This window comes from Taudactylus pleione, unplaced genomic scaffold (genome assembly GCF_031769625.1).
Source record: "Taudactylus pleione unplaced genomic scaffold, aTauple2 ptg000619l, whole genome shotgun sequence".
Lineage (NCBI taxonomy): Eukaryota > Metazoa > Chordata > Amphibia > Anura > Myobatrachidae > Taudactylus > Taudactylus pleione.
The window spans coordinates 968588-989046 of record NW_028285021.1 but is presented as its reverse complement, the minus strand read 5'-3'; the positions used below and the strand labels follow the sequence as shown (position 1 = coordinate 989046).

The 20459-nt window shown below is 45.7% G+C and overlaps 1 protein-coding gene across 6 annotated transcripts in view; it reads left to right on the top strand.

Annotated features, from left to right (window-relative positions):
* The window catches only part of PPP6R3 (protein phosphatase 6 regulatory subunit 3), a 143720-nt gene that overhangs the window by 62564 nt on the left and 60697 nt on the right, over window positions 1–20459 (top strand). For all 6 annotated transcript variants that reach the window (XM_088454502.1, XM_088454503.1, XM_088454501.1 and 3 more), the window contains 2 exons: window positions 3518–3633; window positions 5967–6052. In XM_088454502.1, coding sequence (XP_088310628.1) covers window positions 3518–3633; window positions 5967–6052 — 202 coding nt within the window. The remainder of the gene's footprint in view (window positions 1–3517; window positions 3634–5966; window positions 6053–20459) is intronic.

Here is a 20459-nt window from a genome sequence, read left to right as displayed (position 1 = left end):
CCATTGAGAGCTGGGCCAATGGGATGGAGGATACTTTCCCTGAGGAGGCTCCTGAGGCTCAAAGATCTTTAGTGGGCCAAATGAGATATGCAGCTGCCTATATTGGTGAGGCTGCTTTGGATGCCAGTCTACTGACCTCCAGAGTCTTGGCCGCAGCTGTGTTTGCTCGCCGCTCTTTGTGGTTATGCTCCTGGAGGGTGGATGTTGATTCCAAAAAGGGCTGGAGGCCTTGCCCTTTTAATGGGGAGATATTGTTTGGCCCAGACCTGGACAAAATTGTAGACACCCTGGCAGTCTTAAGTCAGCTTTTCTGCCATTGGCAGTTGCGCCTTCAAAGGCTAGGACCTCTGCATTTCGGTCCTTTCGTTCTCAAGGAAAGCCCAAATGTCAGTCTTTCCCTAGGCAATCGGCGGCCAAGTCAACATCTAAGCCTAAGAAACAGGCCTGGAGCACCAGACACCCTACTTCAAAGCCGGAGGATAAACCCTCAGCCTGATGGGACGGGCCTCCCTCTGGGGGGGATCCCAGAGTGGGAGGCCGACTTCTTCAGATCGCCCAGTACTAGTGCAACACCACCACAGATGCTTGGGAAAAAAGTGGTTTCTCAGGGGTACGTCCTCTCCTTTCGTCACAGACCTCCCCACCAGTTCTTCTGCATGAGCCCTCCTCTGGACGAGACCAAGGCCTTGCAGATTCAGGAAGCCAGAGTCTTTGCTGAAAGCAGGAGTAATTGTTTCAGTTACGCTTTCTCAGCGCGGGACTGGTTACTACTGTTTCTGGTTCAGAAACCCAATGGGTCTCATCAGCCTATCCTCAACCTAAAATCTCTGAACAAATTCTTGGGAGTGCCCAAATTCAAGATGGAAACTTTGCGATCCATCATTCTGGCTATGGAACCTGGGGATTACATGGTATCACTGGACATCAGGATGCATACCGTCATGTTCCCATAGCGCCTTCCTACCAGAGATATCTGCGGTTTGCTATACTGCAGCAACACTTCCAGTTTCGGGCGTTGCCCTTTGGCCTCTCCATGGCTGCAAGGGTATTTACCAAAATTATGGCTGTCATGGCGGCCAATCTGCGGAGTCGGGATATACGGCTTCTACCGTATCTTGACAACCTATTGCTGGCAAGCTCTACGGAGGCACTTCTGCAACATCTGCACCTGACAATCGCTTGTTTGCAAGCGCATGGGTGGCTGATGAACTGGAAAAAGTCTTCCATCGTTCCATCAGAGGATGGTACATTTCGGAGCCCTTCTGAATTCTCATTGGCAGAGGATCTTTCTAACCCAGGAAAAGATCTCCTCTCTTCTACTGCGGGTGTGCAGTTGCCTGAACAGCGGCCGTGTGTCTGTCACTCGGCAATGCAGGTTCTGGGACCCATGGTGTCCGCATTCGACATGGTGGAATATGCCCAGTTCCATTCCAGGCCCCTGCAGGGACTGATCCTGTCCAAATGGAACTGGTTCCCACACCGGATCAGGACTCTGATGCTTTTGCTGTCTCCAGAGGTGCACCTGTCTATCTTGGTGACTTCAGACATCTCATCTCAACAAGGGTCGACCCTTTTGGATCCCGGACTGGGTTCTCCTCACAACAGATGCCAGTCTCCGGGGTTGGGGTGCAGTGACAGGTCCACATTTGCTTCAGGCCATTGGACAGTGGACTAAGCTATTCTCCCGATCAACATTCTGGAACTTCGGGCCGTGTACAGGTCCTTCTAGTTGTCAAGTCACGTTCTTCAAGGAAAAGCCGTGCAAGTTCAGTCCAACGCCATCAAGGGGGCACTCTTAAGTCGGGCAGTGATGACAGGTGTCACGCATCCTGTCTTGGGCAGAGTGCCACCTCCCGGCCATTTCGGCAGTGTTCATTCCAGGAGTCCTCAATTGGTAAGCGGACTTCCTCAGCAGTGACGACGGGAATGGTCTCTTCACAAAGAGGTGTTTCAACTCCTTGTGGACAAATGGGGCCCGCTGGAGGTGGACCTCATGGCCTCCTATCAATCATAAGTTGCCAGCGTACGTCCAGAACAAGAGATGCCAAAGCAAGCTTGGTGGACACTGTCGGTGAGGTGGACCTTCCAGTTTGCGTATGTTTCCTCCAATATCTCTGCTTCCTCGAGTTGTTCGGAAATTCAAGCAGGACGGCGGCATGATCCTGCTGGTGGCGCCAGCTTGGCCTAGACGTCCTTGGTACTCAGATCTTCAGAGTCTCTCCATCGACACTCTGTTCCTACTGCCTCAATGTCCGGACCTGTTGTCTCAGGGTCACCCTGTGGACCCTATGGACTTCGAAGAAAGAGGTAACAAAGGTAAGTTCTTACCATCTCTCTTTTGTAAGACTGGTAATCAAGGAATTTGCATTTCCTCCTTGAATTGGTTAGGTGTGTCCTGTCTTGTTCTAGAAGCGACTGGCATTCATCCCTGAGGTGCTGACCTTCATGCAGGGGTGTGGTCCACATTCAACCTCTTTATGCCCCACCTTTTTCCTCTTTGGATTTGAATCTGATTTTTTTAAGCTCTTTAGAAGCCCCCCCCCCCTTTTGAGGCTCTTCAAGGTCAGGAATCATAGCTCCACTGGCTCTAAGTTTGTCTTCTGCTGGCTATTTTGGCCAGAAGGTCTCTGAATTGTCAGCTCTATCCTGTGAGTATACCTCTATTTTATTTATTTTTTTCATCTTGGCAGTGTGGTCCTGTACACAAGGTCAAGTTTTCAGCTTAGTCTATTCCTGGTTTCTTTTGAACCAGGCTATTGCTTTCCAACAGACGTCTTTGCCATGTCCATTAATCCATTGCATCTCTTAAATGTGGTGCGAGCCTTGTGGATTTACCTTGACTGTACTTTGACTGTCACACGGTTAAGCTTTTTTTGTGCTGATTGATGCTCCTAAGAGAACCCCTTTGTTTTAGTATTTCTTTAAGGATTCCCAGGAATTAGGCTGTGTCCTCCCAGGTTGAATGGTAGGAGGAAAAATACTTTTTTGCTATCCATGAAATCCATTCCTCGTAATCCATCTGGGCACTACAATACTCCCTATATTTAGTATTTCTTCTGCTTGTTGCATGTTGTAGCTTTTCCATTCTATTTGTTGTATAACAACTGCTAGGGCTTAGATGGGTGGAGCTTAGCTGTAGTTTAACTTTTTAGTGCCTGCTTAGTGTGCCCCCCAGATGGATTACGAGGAATGGGTTTTACAGTGAGTACAAAATCCCCTTTTTGAGTAAAGCAATATCGACTGTAATGTGTAAAAATTATTAAACAGTAAAACAAACGAGCACTGTATCATTCAATCGCTCAATTTAATTGTCTAGTGGATGGGCACCTTTTTTAGGTTGAGTCTTCCTTTTTTTATTTTTTACATTTGCCTCACATTTTTCTATTGAAATTTCAATAATTTTTTTGTTCAAGTGAATTAACACCAGTCCGTAGACGGCTGCTGCATTGTCACTTAAAGAATCTGGAATTGTTTGGAGAGTTCGCCGATCTTTGTTACATGTTCAGATGTATTTCAGGTCTGAAGGAGGACAGCGGTATGGATACATGGGCCACTTAACGAGAATCGCAAACTGTATAGTGCACAGCATTGAAAAGGGGCCAAACAGTACACTAGCACATCAACTTATTAAAGGTATATGCACTTTCTGTGTCTGATGGTCTTTGCAAGGATAAGCGATGCTTATTGGATGGCACCCTTAGTGTTTATTCAGCACACGTGTTAACTCTTTAACAACGACCTATAACTTTTACTAAAGAAACAGTTTGTGAATAGGAACACGTGCAATAAGCAGCCAATGGACCCTTTGAGTGTGGAAGTGTCACCTCACACGCCACAACAAATAAATACGTAAAATTATCACCAAAGAGCTCCTGTGGCGCTAGACTATAATCGAATAACTGCGTTATCTTCTCATCCAGGTGTTCTACAACCTCTTCATTACCAGGGACACTCCAAAAGAAGAAAATAAAACACATAGTGTAGTACGTTCTAATTTAAAATAATCGCAAACCAATTCATAGGTCTCCTACCAGAATTAGTGGACTACATTCAAAAGTAGACACTTGAGCATGTGGGGTGGGGGGGTGGGTGGTGGATTGGGGGGGGGGGGGGCGGATTACAGTTTTCTATCACATGGTGTAGTTCCTATTCTTCCACCCTGTTCGTCATGTCCAGTGAGCATAAAATAAATATAGAATGTCTGATAGTGTAATACTGTATTTAGTGTACGAAAAACATCAACCAATTTAAAGTAGCAAACAGGTGACTAAAAATCCGGATAGGTGAACATATCCGGAAAATCTGAAAGGGATTAGATACCCATGCTCTGTCCACGTGATAGAAAACTGTGTGATTCGCTCACCCCACACGTCTACTTTTTGAATGTAGATCACTAATTCTGGTAGGAGACCTATGAATTGGTTTGCGACTATTTTAAATTAGAATGTATTACACTATTTGTTTATTTTTCTTCTTTTGGAGTGTCCCTGGTAAAGAAGATGTTGTATAACACCTGGATGAGTAGATAACTCAGTTATTTGATTATAGTCTAGTGCCGCAGGAGCTCTTTGGTGATATTTTTAGAAACCTATGACTTTTTTTATTTTGGTAGTCATGGATCTTACACTTTCTAAACCCATGATGTTCTAATAAAAAACTGTTTAAATGTTAAATTTAAAGCTCTATTGCCTTCCCTAAAGTAGAGTAAGTAAAACATTTAGGCATTAAAATAAACCAGGTGAATAGGGGACACTTAAGAAATTTCTAGCCGTATACCAATGGAAAGCTACACCCATAAATGTAATTGTAAAGGTGAGCCCCATCCCTGCTAGATATCTAATATTTAGCTTTTTATAATGCTTGTAATTAAGATTATGTAGGCCCTATCCTATACGTTACTGTTCAAACCAGCACTTAATTTTTTTTGTGCCGGTGGTCAACAATGGGTGACTCTAGACTGGTTTAGCAGTCTTACACTGGCTAAACCTGGTCTAATTGGGGTGTGATGAGCTTAATTAATGGGTGCCTGGTAATTACAGCAGCTGAAAAAAAATGAATTAATCTCCCCCATTGAGTGGTTAAACGACTTCAAACCCATGTAAGCTTGTCCTGTGTCATTATTGTGAGCTGTATAGTTTGATATTGGTGTGTTGCCTGCGTTCACTCATTGCATGACAATTGTATTAGAAGTGCAGCATTAACATATTTTGCATTGTGGATCTTCACAACACACCCCAATGTTATGGTGACTTGTGACTGATCTGTGGGTGCTGGTGAACAGTTTGCTGAATGTTGTGTACTGATAAGGCGGTGGTTTCCAAACTCTGAGTCACACTTAGGATCTCCATAATTTTTTCAAAGGATTCCTAAGCCAAAATGATTACCAAGCAGTCCTGGTTTTTATGTAGTTGGGTCAAAATAACGTAATAAGTATTTAGGTCTGGACGTAAAATCTTATAATAATTAAGTTGTTTGGGAAAATAATACACATAAAGCCAAGGAAAAAGATTATGCAGCCACCCCACCTCTATGCCTCTCCTCTTGCAGCCCCCCCCCCTTACTTTTAGTTTTGATTGCCAGTGCTGTTCTGCAGCAACTCTCCTCAGATCACACAGGGAGTGAGTGACTGAGATCACACACTGTGTTGCGGGACCTCATTCAGCAACAGGTTATTTCATTGTCCCAACCACTCCATGCGCAAAAAATAACTTAAATGAAAAAAAAATCATTACACTGGGCAGCCTTGTGAGGCCACCAGCTGCTGCGGCGCAGAGTTTGGGAACCACTGTTGTAAGGGCTTTCTCCAAATCTATCAAGGAACCTTAATATTTTATGCTGCCTTCTCTTTGCAGCAGAATGTAAGGAAATGCATAGCAGGGGGTTTTAAATTAGTTATATTGATTTATAATATTTTTTCATAAGTGGGACTCATTTTGGTGTTAATGTAATTTTGTTTTGAATTGCAGAACTGCCAACTGAAGCTCAGGAAAAATGGGAGACCTTCTGCACAAGTTCCTTAGGAGAAACCAACAAGAGGAACACAGTAGATCTAGTAGGTTACTGTATGTATGGTTACGCACAGTCGCCTTTAAGCGCTAGGACACATCCGCACATTGAGATCTACGTTATGCTAGACACTTAATACATGGAACTCTGCAGTTGTCCTTTAATGTGTGTGGTGCCTTGTCCAGTCACACTGCAGAGGTGAATAAACTCTTCATTTAAAGTGTAGGTGATTAAACATAAATTTTAGTCCCGGCTTACAATATTCTCCAAAAGGTTAAATTAACTTTTTTTTTTTTTTTTTAAATAAAAAATATAATGGTTAAAATCAAAAGAACAGCATGAAGTAATGACCCACTTGTGTGTTTGTTTTTTTTTTTTTTTTTTTATATATATATCTCAAGTCCTCCAGTGACTTGATTTTTAATATAGCATTAATCTAGTTTTAATAAAAATATTTTTTTAAAACTATTTTCCTTTATTTTGGACACCTATTTTGTACGCATTAAAACAAAATGTTTAAAACTTTATGCGCAACGCTTTGGGAGCAGTGGACATGAGACCCTGTAAACACTTTCAAACTTCACTTTCAGCTGTCAGGCAACAGACAGTGGGTTAAATCTGTTCATTCTTCGGACCATAGAAAGGGCACTCTAGTGCGCCCCCAAACAAGAGGTGTGGCCTTGAGAAAAGGAGGCATGTCTTTAAAACAGGCACCCTTTTCATCACTCTTGGGGACATGCTGGGCTGCATCCAAGCTGCTCCCCTCTCTGTGAATAATGCCATGCGCATGGCATCTATTTACTGGCTGTGATCACTGCACAGCATGTTTTACCACCTACTGGCCCTTGCGGCTCGTGGTTGGGGACCGCACCCTGCATGTTTTAGTGGGGTGCCGCCAAAAGGGCAGGAGGGTGCATTCTGCTACTTTTGAAATTGAGCTGGGTGTCGTGCCCTGCTAAAACAGCCTAGCAAAAGCTATCTATATCTAGCACATAGGCTACTGGACTCCTCCTTATTTCCAGTGTCCCCAACACAGAAGCTGGGCACAAGACTTTCATTATTAATAAGGCAATCTAATTTTGAGGCCTCTTTCCTGACACGTGACCAGTATAGCAGTGTGTATGTATGTGTATATGTATATATATATATGTATGTGTGTGTGCGTGTGTGTTTCTTTTTCAATTTTTTTCTTTGTCTAAAGCTACGTACACACGGAGCGTCTTAACGGTCAGACGATCGTTGTCTTATCGTTCTGCATGTGCTGGATCGAACATCTAGCATATGCAGCAACCCCCCAACTACTATAATCGCGGGTCCCTGTAGTAAACAGGCTAACATGATCGATATCGACCATATTGGCCTGCATGCACGGGCGACGGTCGATATCCTTATCGACCATTCGTGCCCGCGCATCAGCCGTCGTTTGAGGGAGCCAGAAACAGGACGATAGTAACGATATAGTTATAGTTCATAATAGTCCTGTTTAATCGTATTGTGTGTACACAGCATATGACTTATGCTCCTTTCCGGACTGTGGGCCTGATTCAGACCTGCTCGCAAGCGATATGCGCTCGCAAGCGGGTCGATGTTGGGGCAATGCGCGTGCGTGAGCCCCGCAGCGAGTGAGAGCCTCTCGCTCCGGGGCTCGCTACGAACGAGGCGGCTGTTGATGTTTATCGACAACTCGCCCTGTTTTGTAGGTAGGGAGGGGGGGTGGCTGGACAAACTGAGGCGTTCCTGATGGAACACCTGCCGTTTGTAGGCGGCCCTACTGACATCACTCGTGATGTCAGTAGTGAGCTTCCTGCTCTATTAGAGCAGGAAGCTCACTGGGGCTTGCGGGAACGAGACCCTACCGCAAGGGTCTCGTTGCAAGGCCATTGGTCGCGACCATCACCTGGCCGCTCGCAAAAGCTGTGGGTGGTCACCCACAGCTTGGCGAGCAGCCAGGAGGCCGGCTCAAAAAAACGCCTGATTCAGAGCGAGCGCTCACTTTTTGCGAGTGCCTCTGAATCAGGCATAGTGTTCTGTGACTCAACAGTTCCTTCAAAGGTATAATTTCAAGGGGAAGAGTTGCGATCAGTATTTTAGACAATGTGGGTAGGGGGGAGTTCTTCCTGGACATAAGATGCTTACTTTATATCCCCATATTAGCGGACCACCAGCCCTGCCTAGGCTTTGCCTTTCAGGCTGTTCAGTTTTAGGTGAGCACTTTTGTTCCAAGCTAGGCGGGTCTTCAACAAGGTCACATACTCTGTGGTGGCTTTCCTGCATTGTCCTGCCTACTCCATGTCTGGGTTATATACTAAAAGCCCTATCCAGGGAGCTTGCCATTTCAGAATATCTGGTTTATTATACAGCTCTTGGAGTCGTATGACTGACCATTATTATAAATGGGGCCCAAATCGTTGCGCACTTCTGCTTTTATGCAAGGTTTGTGTTTGTTCCCAAGGGACAAGCTTCATCTGCTCCAGGCTCTAAGGTCTCCGAACAGTCACCACTATCTGGCACAAAAAGCAGCGGTGTCTGTGGTGGTGATCCTGGAGTAGTGCAATCTATGCAATTACACGTGCACTCCCTGAAGTATGCAAATCTCTCCCATTTGATGGTGGGAATTCTGCTCAATTCTTTTATGTGGTCGTTCTTAATCCTGGAATGGAGGGAGAAGCCTCTTATACTGACAGATCTCCTTCCCTAGGCTTAGTTCCAGCCCCAATTATTTTGATGTTCTCCTACTGAAAAGGAAGTTAACTTGTGATTGGGGCTTCTGACCCACTAACATATTTATCCCAGCTCCAGAGTACCTCTTCCTTGGGAGTATTTCAGGACTTTGTGCAGTGGTGGATATAGATAGAAAGCTTGTACTTTAGTCCCTACATCAATCTATCTATGCCTATTTTACACAGGGTTATGTCTTTGAGTTAGCAGTACAATGGCCATTCAAGTTTATTTTTTTGTTTTTCCTATTCCTGGTTTCACAGATTTCTTGGCTCTTGCAGAAACTCTCAAAAGGGGTTAGGATGTCATGTACTTGTTTCTAGTTGCTCTCATCAGTTAACATTGACACATCCCACATTCTGTCACTGTCTCCGTTGAAAGACTGTTCCTCTTTAATGGCATGTCTATGGAAGGCATGATTCTTAAACGAAAAAAGACATTACTGAATCTGTTTTAGACATTGCTGTGGGCGCAGAACAGTCTTCCCTCGTTTATGGTAAGGTTTAAGTTTGGCACAGATTAAACCATGTGTACCCAATGATCTGACTGATGGCCCAATACACCCATCACTCCCTCCCTGCTGAATGGACGAGATATTGGGCAGCCGGTGCCTGACCGCCCGCTATGACGGACCCTGCCGCATCCCGTTACATGGAGTCATTTGTCTCATCGTCCGATCGAGCTGCATGTAGAGACGACCTTGTGATGCGGCTGACGACTCCGCAGGAGCGTGCAACGGCCGACTTAGTGGGTAGACCAGAGGATCCCAATCACTGTCCTGAAGGCTACCCAACAGTCAAGGTTTTAGAGATAACCACCTGCACTCAACCATGGATAATTCAATTTGACTGCGTTACTAAGTAAGCCACCTGCGCTCAACCATGGGTATCTCTAAAACCTTGACTGTTGGGGTGCCTTGAGGACCGCGTTGGGGAACCTCTGCACTAGACTATTTAAACAATTTGTCGTTCCGATCCGTCAGATATCTGGCAAATATTTCAAAATATCGTTAAGTGTGTACTCAGCTTTAGAAATCCAGCATTTGCCTGCTAACATAATGGAGATTTCTGCTTGAGGTCATAGCTCTTCTTGCTGCTTTTTCTCTAGGCCAGGGGTAGCCAACCTCTGTCCTCAAGAACTGCTAACAGTTCATGTTTTCCAGACCACCTAGCTGGTGCACAGGTGTATTTATTACTCCGACACATTTGAAAAGATCCACAGGTGGAGATAATTATTTCACTGGTGATTCTGTGAAGAGACATGGATAACATGCACTGTTGGTAGCTCTCAAGAACCAGGGTTGACTACCCCTGCTCTAGGCTATACAGTGTACAGCAGTGTTTTTCATATCATCTAGCTGGAGCAAATGTTAATTATGGCATAACATTTTAAATCATCTGCCAGCACTTCTAAATGTATTTGATTCTTGAGGAGACCTTGAAAACATGGGCTGTTGGGGTTCTGTGGGATCTGTATTTGAGAAACACTGCTTTAGAGGAAGGAAGGTTAAAACTATGATTACATTAAATACTGCCTATGAAAGTAGTGTTAGATCCCACTATGTAACTAATAAATAAAAATCCAAGTTAATCTTAATTATATAAGGTGGATGAGTGCTAGGATAGTGATTTGAATTGATAACGATTTATATTAATATTCAGGCATTGTAATTTAAAAGCAATTTGGGAATTTAATTTGCAACAAATATGAAATACAAAATAAAATGTTTTTCAGGCAGACCACATACTATATTCTAAAAATATAATGTCTGCTTGTGTTTGCAGCACTAGTGTGGGTGGAAACAGCTACTCTGACCATGCTGTAGTGTATGCACTGAAGCCCTTTTCTTACATTCTGTGTAAGGTTTGGCTATCCAGCCTTGTCAGTGTGTTGTGTGATTCATTTCAGGGTTTGTTTTCTCTCCACCTTCCCCTCCTTTTGGATGTGCCCGCCGCTGAAGTCTCAGATTGCAGGTTTCTGCACTTTAAGTGCTGGTGCTGCTTCATTTGGGTAAACCTACTGAAGATTAAAGAGGTTATTTCTAGTCAGATGTGTGGTGTATACCTGTAATTGAAGCTATTGGTAAATTGGGTCCAAAAATAACATTCATATAGTGCTTACCATCCGCTTTATTCCTGGTACCTGAATAATCATTTACTCATGTGCTTGTGAAATGGTCTGGAGCTGAAGAGTGCATGCTAGGGGCTTGTGGGCAGGAGATTGAGCATACAGGGTTTGCTTTTCCTTTGCTGTGTCTTTAGATCAAACTTGTGTGTTGCACTTGGTCTTATAGTTAAAAAAAAATATCACTGTTGGTAAATAGTGGGGGAAAGTTTCTGTACAGAAACTAATATCAAAACAATATTCTAAAGGCAACAATAGCAGTTTCTACTTCAGGGTCCATAGGGGGTCCACAGGGTTGACCTTGGGGTATAGGTTGGGAACCAAATCCGGGCACCACGCAGTTAAAGCTTTTAGCTCCCAGGATGCACTGGGTCCACTCTCCCTATAACCCCACCCCCAAGCCAGAGGCACCTCAGTTTAAGTTGGTGCCCGGCCGGAGTCGGGTCACCGTTAGCGCAGGGGGAGCTGATTAGCAGCCCCTAAGCTTATTTTATTTTTTTAGGGACAAAGTTTTTTCCATGGACTTTGGACTCTTCAGAGCGGCAGCGTCGGACTGTCCATAGGACGTCTAAGCTGCCGCTCCGTCACCCCGCTGGCGCTGAGACGCCAGTACAGATCTGGGGATCTCAGCGGGACCCCAGAGTCTGTACTAGCCGGACTCTGTGGGCGCCCAGGACTGCTGCCGGATCCACGGGGAGCAGGTAAGGTCGCGGATCACCGCTTGCGGTGATCCGCGCATTTCAAATGCAGTCCTGTGCCTCCGGTCTCAGGGGACAGACCGGAGGCGCCGGCAGTGGCGGCGGGCCCCCCATACCCCGTGTGTCCACTAGACCACCAGGGACTTAACGATCGGTGCAGGGAGCCGGCGTCCCGGGGGTTAATAGCCGGCCAGGGGAGGCAGCCTTCCCTGTTACAGCGGCTCCTCCCCTCAGCTCAGCGCGCCTTTCAGTATCCATAGTCTGGCGTCGCTGAGCTGCTTCCTCCGCGGGCCACGCTTCCTCTGAGGTCTCCAGCGGCCATTTTATCTCTGTGGTGCAGCAGAAATCTCTCAGGATGGCAGTGAGTCCAGTCCCCCTGCGTACCTCACCATCAGGTCAGTGTACACAGCACTGTAGCCTTCCCAGACACTGAATCTGGGCAGTTGAATGCAGTGTAATAGTGCAGTATATTATATGACATGTTTATGTATATATGTATATATCTGCATTGTATGTGACTTATGCTAGTGCTGACTGTACTTTATTCTCTCACCTGTCAGTGTATATCTATCCCTTTTCTTTATCTGCCCTAATACAGCTGTACTTAGGGTGGTTCTGAGACCTCACATTTATATACTTGTTAATATTTGTGTGGTTTGTCACATACTGTTGCGTGCTGCACGTTGCCATATTTTAGATGGAACTGTGTGTTGCATACGCTGAAAATGGGTCCCTGCAGCTAATTTTTGGCATCAGTCAGGACCAGTATAGCGCTGCTTAATATTTCCGCCAAGATTGGTCAGATATGTCTGACCAGGAGATAGAGCGTTATACTGCACCCATTTTTACTATCCTGCAAGTCATGTGCTGCAGGTGTTAGTGCGGAGGATTTGACTCATAAAGGGTTCTGTATGTGGCGTCATCTGGTGCCGGCCTCTTTCACGACCCCCTTGGGCGGTTTGTTTTCTCGGGATCCTCTCAATTGCGGATCGCCGGGCGGGCCCCATTGTTGTACCTCACTTGGGGTTACTTCACCATACTGCCCTTTTCATCTCAGGGTATCTCGCAGCTTCTTGCTCTCTTCCCCTGTGACACAGACTACCGCTCCCTGCAGGGGTTTTTCGCAGTATATGAATTCCCCCTGGTGCCACAATAGTCTGTCATTCCCCTTGCAGGGATTACCACAACAGCCACCCTGGGTGGATGTCGTTTTCTACGAAACGCTAATTGGCGTGGTTGACGCCCTGTGGTTACTTCCCAGTTGGCTCTGCCGTGAACTGGGTACTGTTCGGGGCTCTTTCCCTCTTACACGGGGGGAAGCCTATTTCAGGTATTATTATCCCTGCTTTAGGGCTGGTAGCAGGTCCATTCTGGTTAGAGTGAATGTTGACCTGCACCTGTATCATACACCCTCAGTATTGCGTGCCTTCGGGTTCCCTGTTGCTGACTAGCGGGTGGATCGCATAGCGGGACTCTGGCTGTTGCCAGATAGGAGGTGTTACAACAGTGTTTGGCCTCCTGTCCCAAATTCCCTGAGGGTCATCACGAGCCCCTCCTGGGGGGGATGGGCGTGTTACTCGTCTGATTACAGACGTTACTACGCCTCCCATTCCTGCGTGGTCGGATTCTTCGGATCCGTAGGTGGTAACTCTGCCTGAAATCAGTATACTTGCTTTCAGGAGTTGTTATCCATCCTACCATGGCTATAGCATGGTTGGTTAATACTATTGCATATTGGGTTGATGCATTTGTAACGTTTTTTCCCCTCCAACACGTCGGGGGTTCAAATGTATTTGGTCGCTCACGTAATATATGCTGTTGTCATAGGTGGAAATGCCTATATTGGATACCAGTCTCCTAACTTTCAGAGTTCCGGCTGCGACTGTATCCTCCGTAATACCCTATGGCTGCGCTCTGGGAATGCAGAGGTGCAGATACCATCTTTAGGGTTGATATTGTTTGGTCCTGACCTTGACAAGATTGTAGTAACATTGGCAGTATTACTAACGACAAGTTTACCGCTTTCAGCTATGCCCACTACAAGGCCTCAGACTAAGTCTGTTAAGTCTTTTTTGTCCTCTGGGTCAGCCTAAAGGTCTGTTTCTTCGTAGACTGTCGGCATCTACAAGGGCCGACATATCCAGTACCGAGCAGGCCTGGACTGCCAGCCGATCCTGCTTCTGAACCTACGGATATCTCTTCAGCCTGACGGGACAGGCCTACAACTGGGAGATACCGATTTTCTCAGTTCGCCCGGTATTAGTGTCAAGTTGCCGCGGCTACGTGGGTAGGAGGGTACGCCCTCTTTACAAGGGCCTTACAGATCCAGAAAGCTATGCAGTTGTTGCGGTAAGCGGAGCTAATTAGGCCATCCCCACTATCTCAGTGAGGGACTGGTTGTTCTGCTTTCTTTCTGGTGCGGTGGCTGAATGGTCCTCTTTGGCCTATTCTCTGTCTCAATTCCCTGAACCAGTTCCTAAAGCTACCTGGGCTCAGGAGGAAATCCCTATGCTCCATCATACGATGTTTGGAACCTGGGGACTTTATGGTATCACTGGATATACAGGACGCGTGCCTACGGGTACTTACAGAGACCTTTCCTCAGCATGGGCTGAGGTTTGCTGTATCACAGCAACACTTACAATTTTTCGGGCTCTGCCTGTTGGGACTGTCCTCAGCCCCACAGGGGTTTACCAGCGTTTTGGATTTTCTGACAGTTCTTCTGTTCAGTATATCCCAATGCTCCTGTACCTGGACGGCCTCCTGCTCTTAGCGGGATCACCGGGGTACTTTACGGCCAGGTCAGGATGACTGTGGCTTCTTCAGGGTGCAGACGTTTAATCAACGGGGAAAAAGTCCTCCCTGCATCCCTCTCTGGGTATTCTTCATCTAGGATCCCTGCTGGATTCTCAGAATCTGAGAATTCTTCTGGCGTAAGACGGAATCTCCTCTCTTCCATTAGGAGTACATGGTTGTCTGCGCAGTCGACAGATGTCTTTACACTCTGGGATGCATGGTGGAATGGGCTCAGTTCCATTCCAGGCCTTTCCATAATTGGCTCATCTCCAGATGGAATGAGTTTTTTCTGTCGGATAACTGTTCAAACGATGATGCTCTCTCCGGAGGCAAGTCGGTCCCTGTCCGGGTGGCTATGGCCATCTCGTCCAGGGTTTTCTTTGCTATGGACAGTGTCTGGATCGAATCCTTTTCAGTGCAGTTGGACGTCTGTCGATTCCACCCTGTCAATTAACTTACTCTGGCATAACTCTTGTTTCCCGGTGAACCTGAAAAGGTTCAGTCCGACAGGGTCAGGACAGTGGCTTCCTTTTTAGCAACACTGTTCGTTGGGTGGCAATGACAGGTATGTCACATATTCGGACATAGTCCGAGGGTCTCCTCCCGACCATCTCGGCAGCGTTCATTTCAGGAGCTCTCCATTGGGAAGCGGGAGTCCTCAGCCGTCACGACGTGCATCCCGGGGACTAGTCTCTTCCCCAAGAGAGGTTTCATCTCCTGGTGAGCAGGGGGGGCCCCCCTGAGGTGACCCTCATGGCCTTCTGACTTTATCACACTATGGTGTTACAGTTCAGCTTTGGGGATTCTGAAGCAACCTTCAGCGACTCTTTGTCGGTGAAGTGGTCCTTCCACTTTGTGTACCTGTGTTCTCCGGTCTCCCTTCTTCCTCAAGGTCTTTGGAAGTGTTTTCAATCGAGACGGAGATGCTTTCCTGCTGGTGGCTCCTGATTGCCCCAGATGTCAGGGGTACTTGGATCTTCGGAGTCTCTACATCGATACTCCATCCCTGATGCTTCACTGCCCGGACCTGTTGTCTCAGGGTCTTTGGTTTTGCCTTGGACCTGGGTCGTTTGTCTTTGACTGTGTCCTTACAGTGGTCTTACGGCTTCCCTGGCTTTGTCATCGTTGGAATGATTAGAGCACATGGATCAGCTTTTGCTGGGACCTACCACAAACTGTGGCAGCCATAAATCTTATGGTATTGTACCTGTCGATACAATCCTCCGGTGTCCAGGATTTCCAGATATTCTGGCATTCCTTCCGGCTGGCTTGGGTTTCACACTTGGCCTGGTCTTCCTGACAGTGCGGATCTCTACACTGTCAGTATGGTTAAGATATGGAATTGCTCCACTCTGGTATCCAGTTCATCCTTTGGAGTGTTTTCTTGATTATGCCTCCATTTGTCCTCCCTAGGGACTCCTGGGGAGTAAGTAGTGGTTCTTCGTTACCTCCGGGGACAGTCAATGGAACCGCTGGTTGTGATAGCCATTACATGGTCTATTGCTTAGGCTCTCTCTTTCTCTCAGGGTGTTTATATCAACCAGGAGAGTGTCTGAATTGGGAGCGTTCTCATGTGGCTCCCTCTTCTGGAGGGCATCATGTCAGGGTGGGAGTTGCTCTCGCCCTGTGTTGCTTCTTAGTGGTTTTCAGGTTCCATATTGTTCTGGAACTTATGGTACGGCCATTCTGTCCCCAGTCCTCTCGGCTGGTGTGGCCTCATTGACTGTGGTCTGGCCTCTTTGGATTTTTGTGATCCGTTCAGGTTCCTTACGGAAATCGGACTCCTTATTGGTGGTCTGAGATTTCTGGTTTTCACAGGAAAGGATGGCCGGCCTATAACCAAATGTTGGCTGGATGGCCTCGTAGGTCTTCCTCAGGGGCCTACCCATGGGTAGGCCTTCCTGTTGTTGATGCTTGTTTTTTCTCGGGCCATGTGTGCGGCTCGCTGTGGCGCCTCGGCTGTTTTACCTTACTAGGTGGCCACGTGGTCTTCTGTCCACACCTTTTTAAGGTTCTAGGCATTGGTTTCCTTTGCCTCTCAGGATGCTTCCTTTTTGGCGACGGATTCTCCTCTCAGCACAGGAGCGTCCCCACCCTTGGTTGAACTGCTTTGGGACATCCCCAAGGTCAACCCTGTGGACCCCCTATGGACCCTGAAGTAGAAAACAAGAGATATGGTAAGAACTTACCTTTGTTATCTCTGTTTCTACGAAGTCCATAGGGTCCACAGGGCGCCCGCCCTGACGCACCTGGCTTCATATGGGCTGTGTGGCTGGTCACCGGTTTTCCGTCTCCCATTTCGGTGAGTATGGTTATTGAGTGTTCCAGTTTTCTCTCTCTTTTTCTCTCCTCCTCCGGCCTTTGGCTACTTACAAACTGAGGTGCCTCTGGCTTGGGGGTGGGGTTATAGGGAGAGTGGACCCAGTGCATCCTGGGAGCTAAAAGCTTTAACTGCGTGGTGCCCGGATTTGGTTCCCAACCTATACCCCAAGGTCAACCCTGTGGACCCTATGGACTTCGTAGAAACAGAGATAACAAAGGTAAGTTCTTACCATATCTCTTGTTATCTCCCTGCACTGTAAATGACACACCCCTAAATGTTCCCAGTGCCTCTGTCCATACGATGTGCGGTTCCAGGTACTTGGTCATGCTGTTTTAGTCCTTTATTAATTTAAAAGCACGAAGACCAATACGTAAAGCAGCCAAGTGTGTGGAGATTTCTTCAGCCACTTCTGGCCATATCTTGTTTCCCTGTCTCCAGTCCAACCGGAGCAGTTGCTGTTGCACTGGTTACATCCTACACCAGCTCTGCATTGCAAGTATGCAATTTTAAATCCTCCTAGTATCTTGGCCGTCAGTGGGACCTCCCTCTGTCCTCACCATGTGGTTACCATATACTACCTAGCTCCAGCATGTCTACCCATTGGGATGCTACAAAACATAGGAGCATTACAATAGTATACCCATACCCGGTGACCTTTTAAAAACACTTATACATTGATATAGTATATACACGTGATATTGGTGTGATAGCAGTACACTTTATAATACACAGGATTTCAAGAAAGGGGTGTCCAATGGGCTAAGCCTTTATTCTGTATACCTGACACTCCTGATCTTACCACAGATGTGTTCCTGTCACTCTTCCTGATCTGACCGCTTTCTCTTAACTAGCAAAACTGGCTGCTCTCATCCCTTCACTTAAATGTTTCCTGCACACCATCTCTCCCATCTGTGTAAAATCTGTAAATCTGTGTAAATTGTAAAATGAAAAAAACACATTTAAATATAATTTAAATTTAAGGTTCAGTTGTCGGAGATTCTTTGAGCGTGATTTAATTAAGCACGCTGTTGATAGTGCCAGGAAGGAGTTCCTGGAGCTGTTCAATTGAGCTCGCTGTTAGGCCGCGTAAAGGATTTTTCTCGCACCCTCCCGAGGGTGCGAGCAGATTTCCAACTATAGTGCCGGCCACAAGGCTGTTTGCCTGCTTAGCGTGGCGCTAACAGCCTCGCGGCCAGGATTTCAGTCGGATAATGCAGGCGCTCTCGACTAAACTTGGTTAAGTATCGAACTGGCATTCTCTGACTTGAGTTGTAATAGTCGGACTAAACAGTGCAGTGAATTGAATAGCTCCGGGACCAACTTCCCGGCTCTATTCAACTTGTGCTTAATTGAATCGCCCACATAGTGTAGGACCTGATCAAGTTTTTGTGCTCTTTGCACATTATTTATTACTTTACATTTACGGAGGCAGACTAATTGCAGCTCACTCATACTGAAGTCCTCTGCAAAAGGAATGGTAAACTACAAGCGCAAATGCGTTGAACGTGATCACTGAATAGGATTGTCCGGCATTCTGCAGCTTCACTCAGGGACATCATAGTCTGTGTCCTGCTACTACTGAAGGTTTTTTTTGTATATGTTGCTAAACTCCTGCCTCCTACACAAAGGTCAACACATACTGCTGCTCCATGCTGTGTAAACCCAGTAGCCTAGTGCCCATCAATACTTATTTGAGCCTAATACTTATCATATGGTCTCCAAGCATTTAATGTTATTATGAGCAGAGTTTAAGTGACCGTTTATGATCAGGTTTTGTATAAAAGAGCTGTGAATGATCTACAGATGTGTGTGTATAATTGTTGGGATCCTAGTAGAACAAATATATTTAATCGAAAATTGTTTTTTATCCACTGAATGATGCTGCAGACACTTATGTGGGGTACACACTTGAAAGATGTGAGGAGTGACGACTGATCTAATGATTCAGTAACTGATGTACACCAACAATGTCTTGCCAATCCGCCGCACAATATGTCTGTTAAGAAGAACCCATTTAAATATACACTCCCTTTTGATGATGCAGGTCTCTGCGCCCAACATATTGTGCGGCCATTTGGTGGTCCGTACAGGCACCAATATGTAGCCGTATCTGTACAATATATAATTTGTCACTGAGCACACCTGATGCGATAAATCTGTAAAATACATTGTTCAAAACTGTATTGGGTGTACACGCTTGCAGATGGCCAAGATAATGTATTGTTCATCGACTGTGTGGGTGATATACCATCTAGTGTGTACCCAGCATTAGCCTCCATTTTCTCAAATTTAGTGTAGGTCGTTTAGAAATGTATTGCCAGTCATCTCTACTTCCTGGAACTTTTGCATCTATTGGCATATTCTTAATGATACTCCTAATATAAAACCTGTGTATTCCTGCTAGCGCCTTTGCTACAATAGTCATCTCAGAAATGAAGGAATCCAAAAATGCTCCCTCTATGAAAATGTCCAAACCCTTTCTTATATTCAAATGTGGTCTAATTTGTGCACTGAGATTGTAACTTTAGCCTGTTATTTTTTTATTACATGCTTGTTTGTGTGTGGTGCATCAATTGTGTGATTTAAAGGAGTCTATGTACTCCTAATTGTGGAACTGCCACGATTATTATGTATCCATATTGCAGGGGATCTTTTGATTTTTAATGAAAAGATTCCCGCTATGTACAAAGGGGAACTCACGGGGACAGCGGTTGCACGCAGTATCAGCTTCTGGAGCCTCCATAGGCTTAAAGCTGTTTACACCATCTGAAGATGCTGTAAACTACCAGGGCCAAACTCTGAAATGCTTTGTTTTTGGAGTTTGGTATATAGGGGTCAGATCGTAGTCCCCATTGATGATGATGATATGGACTGTTCCCAACAAGGTTAGGATACCGACACTTGTCGGTCAGTATCTTAACCCTCCCTCCCCGGTGCCTAAACCTAACCTTCCTTCCCAATAAACCTAACCCTTTCCCCTTAGTGCCTAATCCCAGTATTTACCGTCTGGATGCCAGGCCTGTATTCTGACAGGTGTTGGCATTCTCACTGCCGGCATCCCGACTGTCTGTGTTTTGGCCAGATCCCCATACTACAATAAATAAAATTATGCAGAAACTGTAGTTTCTGCATAATTTTCTGTAAAAAAAACCTTGATCTATAGGCCCCTTAGTGAGTGCACTGATGACTGTGACATGAAATGGGAAGTAACAAATGCATAAAGCCTTTAACTGGAAGCTAAAGCAAGGAGCATTGTTCTCAAAGTGTTGCTTTGCAATTTGGAGTGTCAAAAGCGCCTCTAAATGAAGCAAAGGCCATCAAACTTTCAGCTTGTCCTGCTAGTTTAGGGTAATTGTATATATAAAGTAAGTTCTTTATAGAGTTTGACACCTGGTTATGATGTGGTCAGATATTTTTTTACTTGCTGAAATTTTTTTGCCAATGCAGCTTTCGAAGATGGGACTTCTTGCATCGGCTTTTATTAGAGCAGCTAGTTCTGTGAGAAATTTGCAGGCCCAGCAGCAGGCAGATAATTGGTTAGGGTGCTGGGCAGGATTTCTATCTGTGAAAACAGGTGGAATAATTACTGTCCAGTAAAATAAATGAATTCACGTGTGCATGATTAAAGAAATCCAGTAAACATGGCCTGTTGGTACTTGAGAACCACTGCTTTAGAGGGTTAGCTCTTATTTGTAGGTCATTTGTTGCAGTTGTGTTGGACTTAATTGAGCAGGAACTTCAGAAAGAGTAGTATTGCTTTTTTACACAAATAAGTTGTGGTGATGCAAACTGGT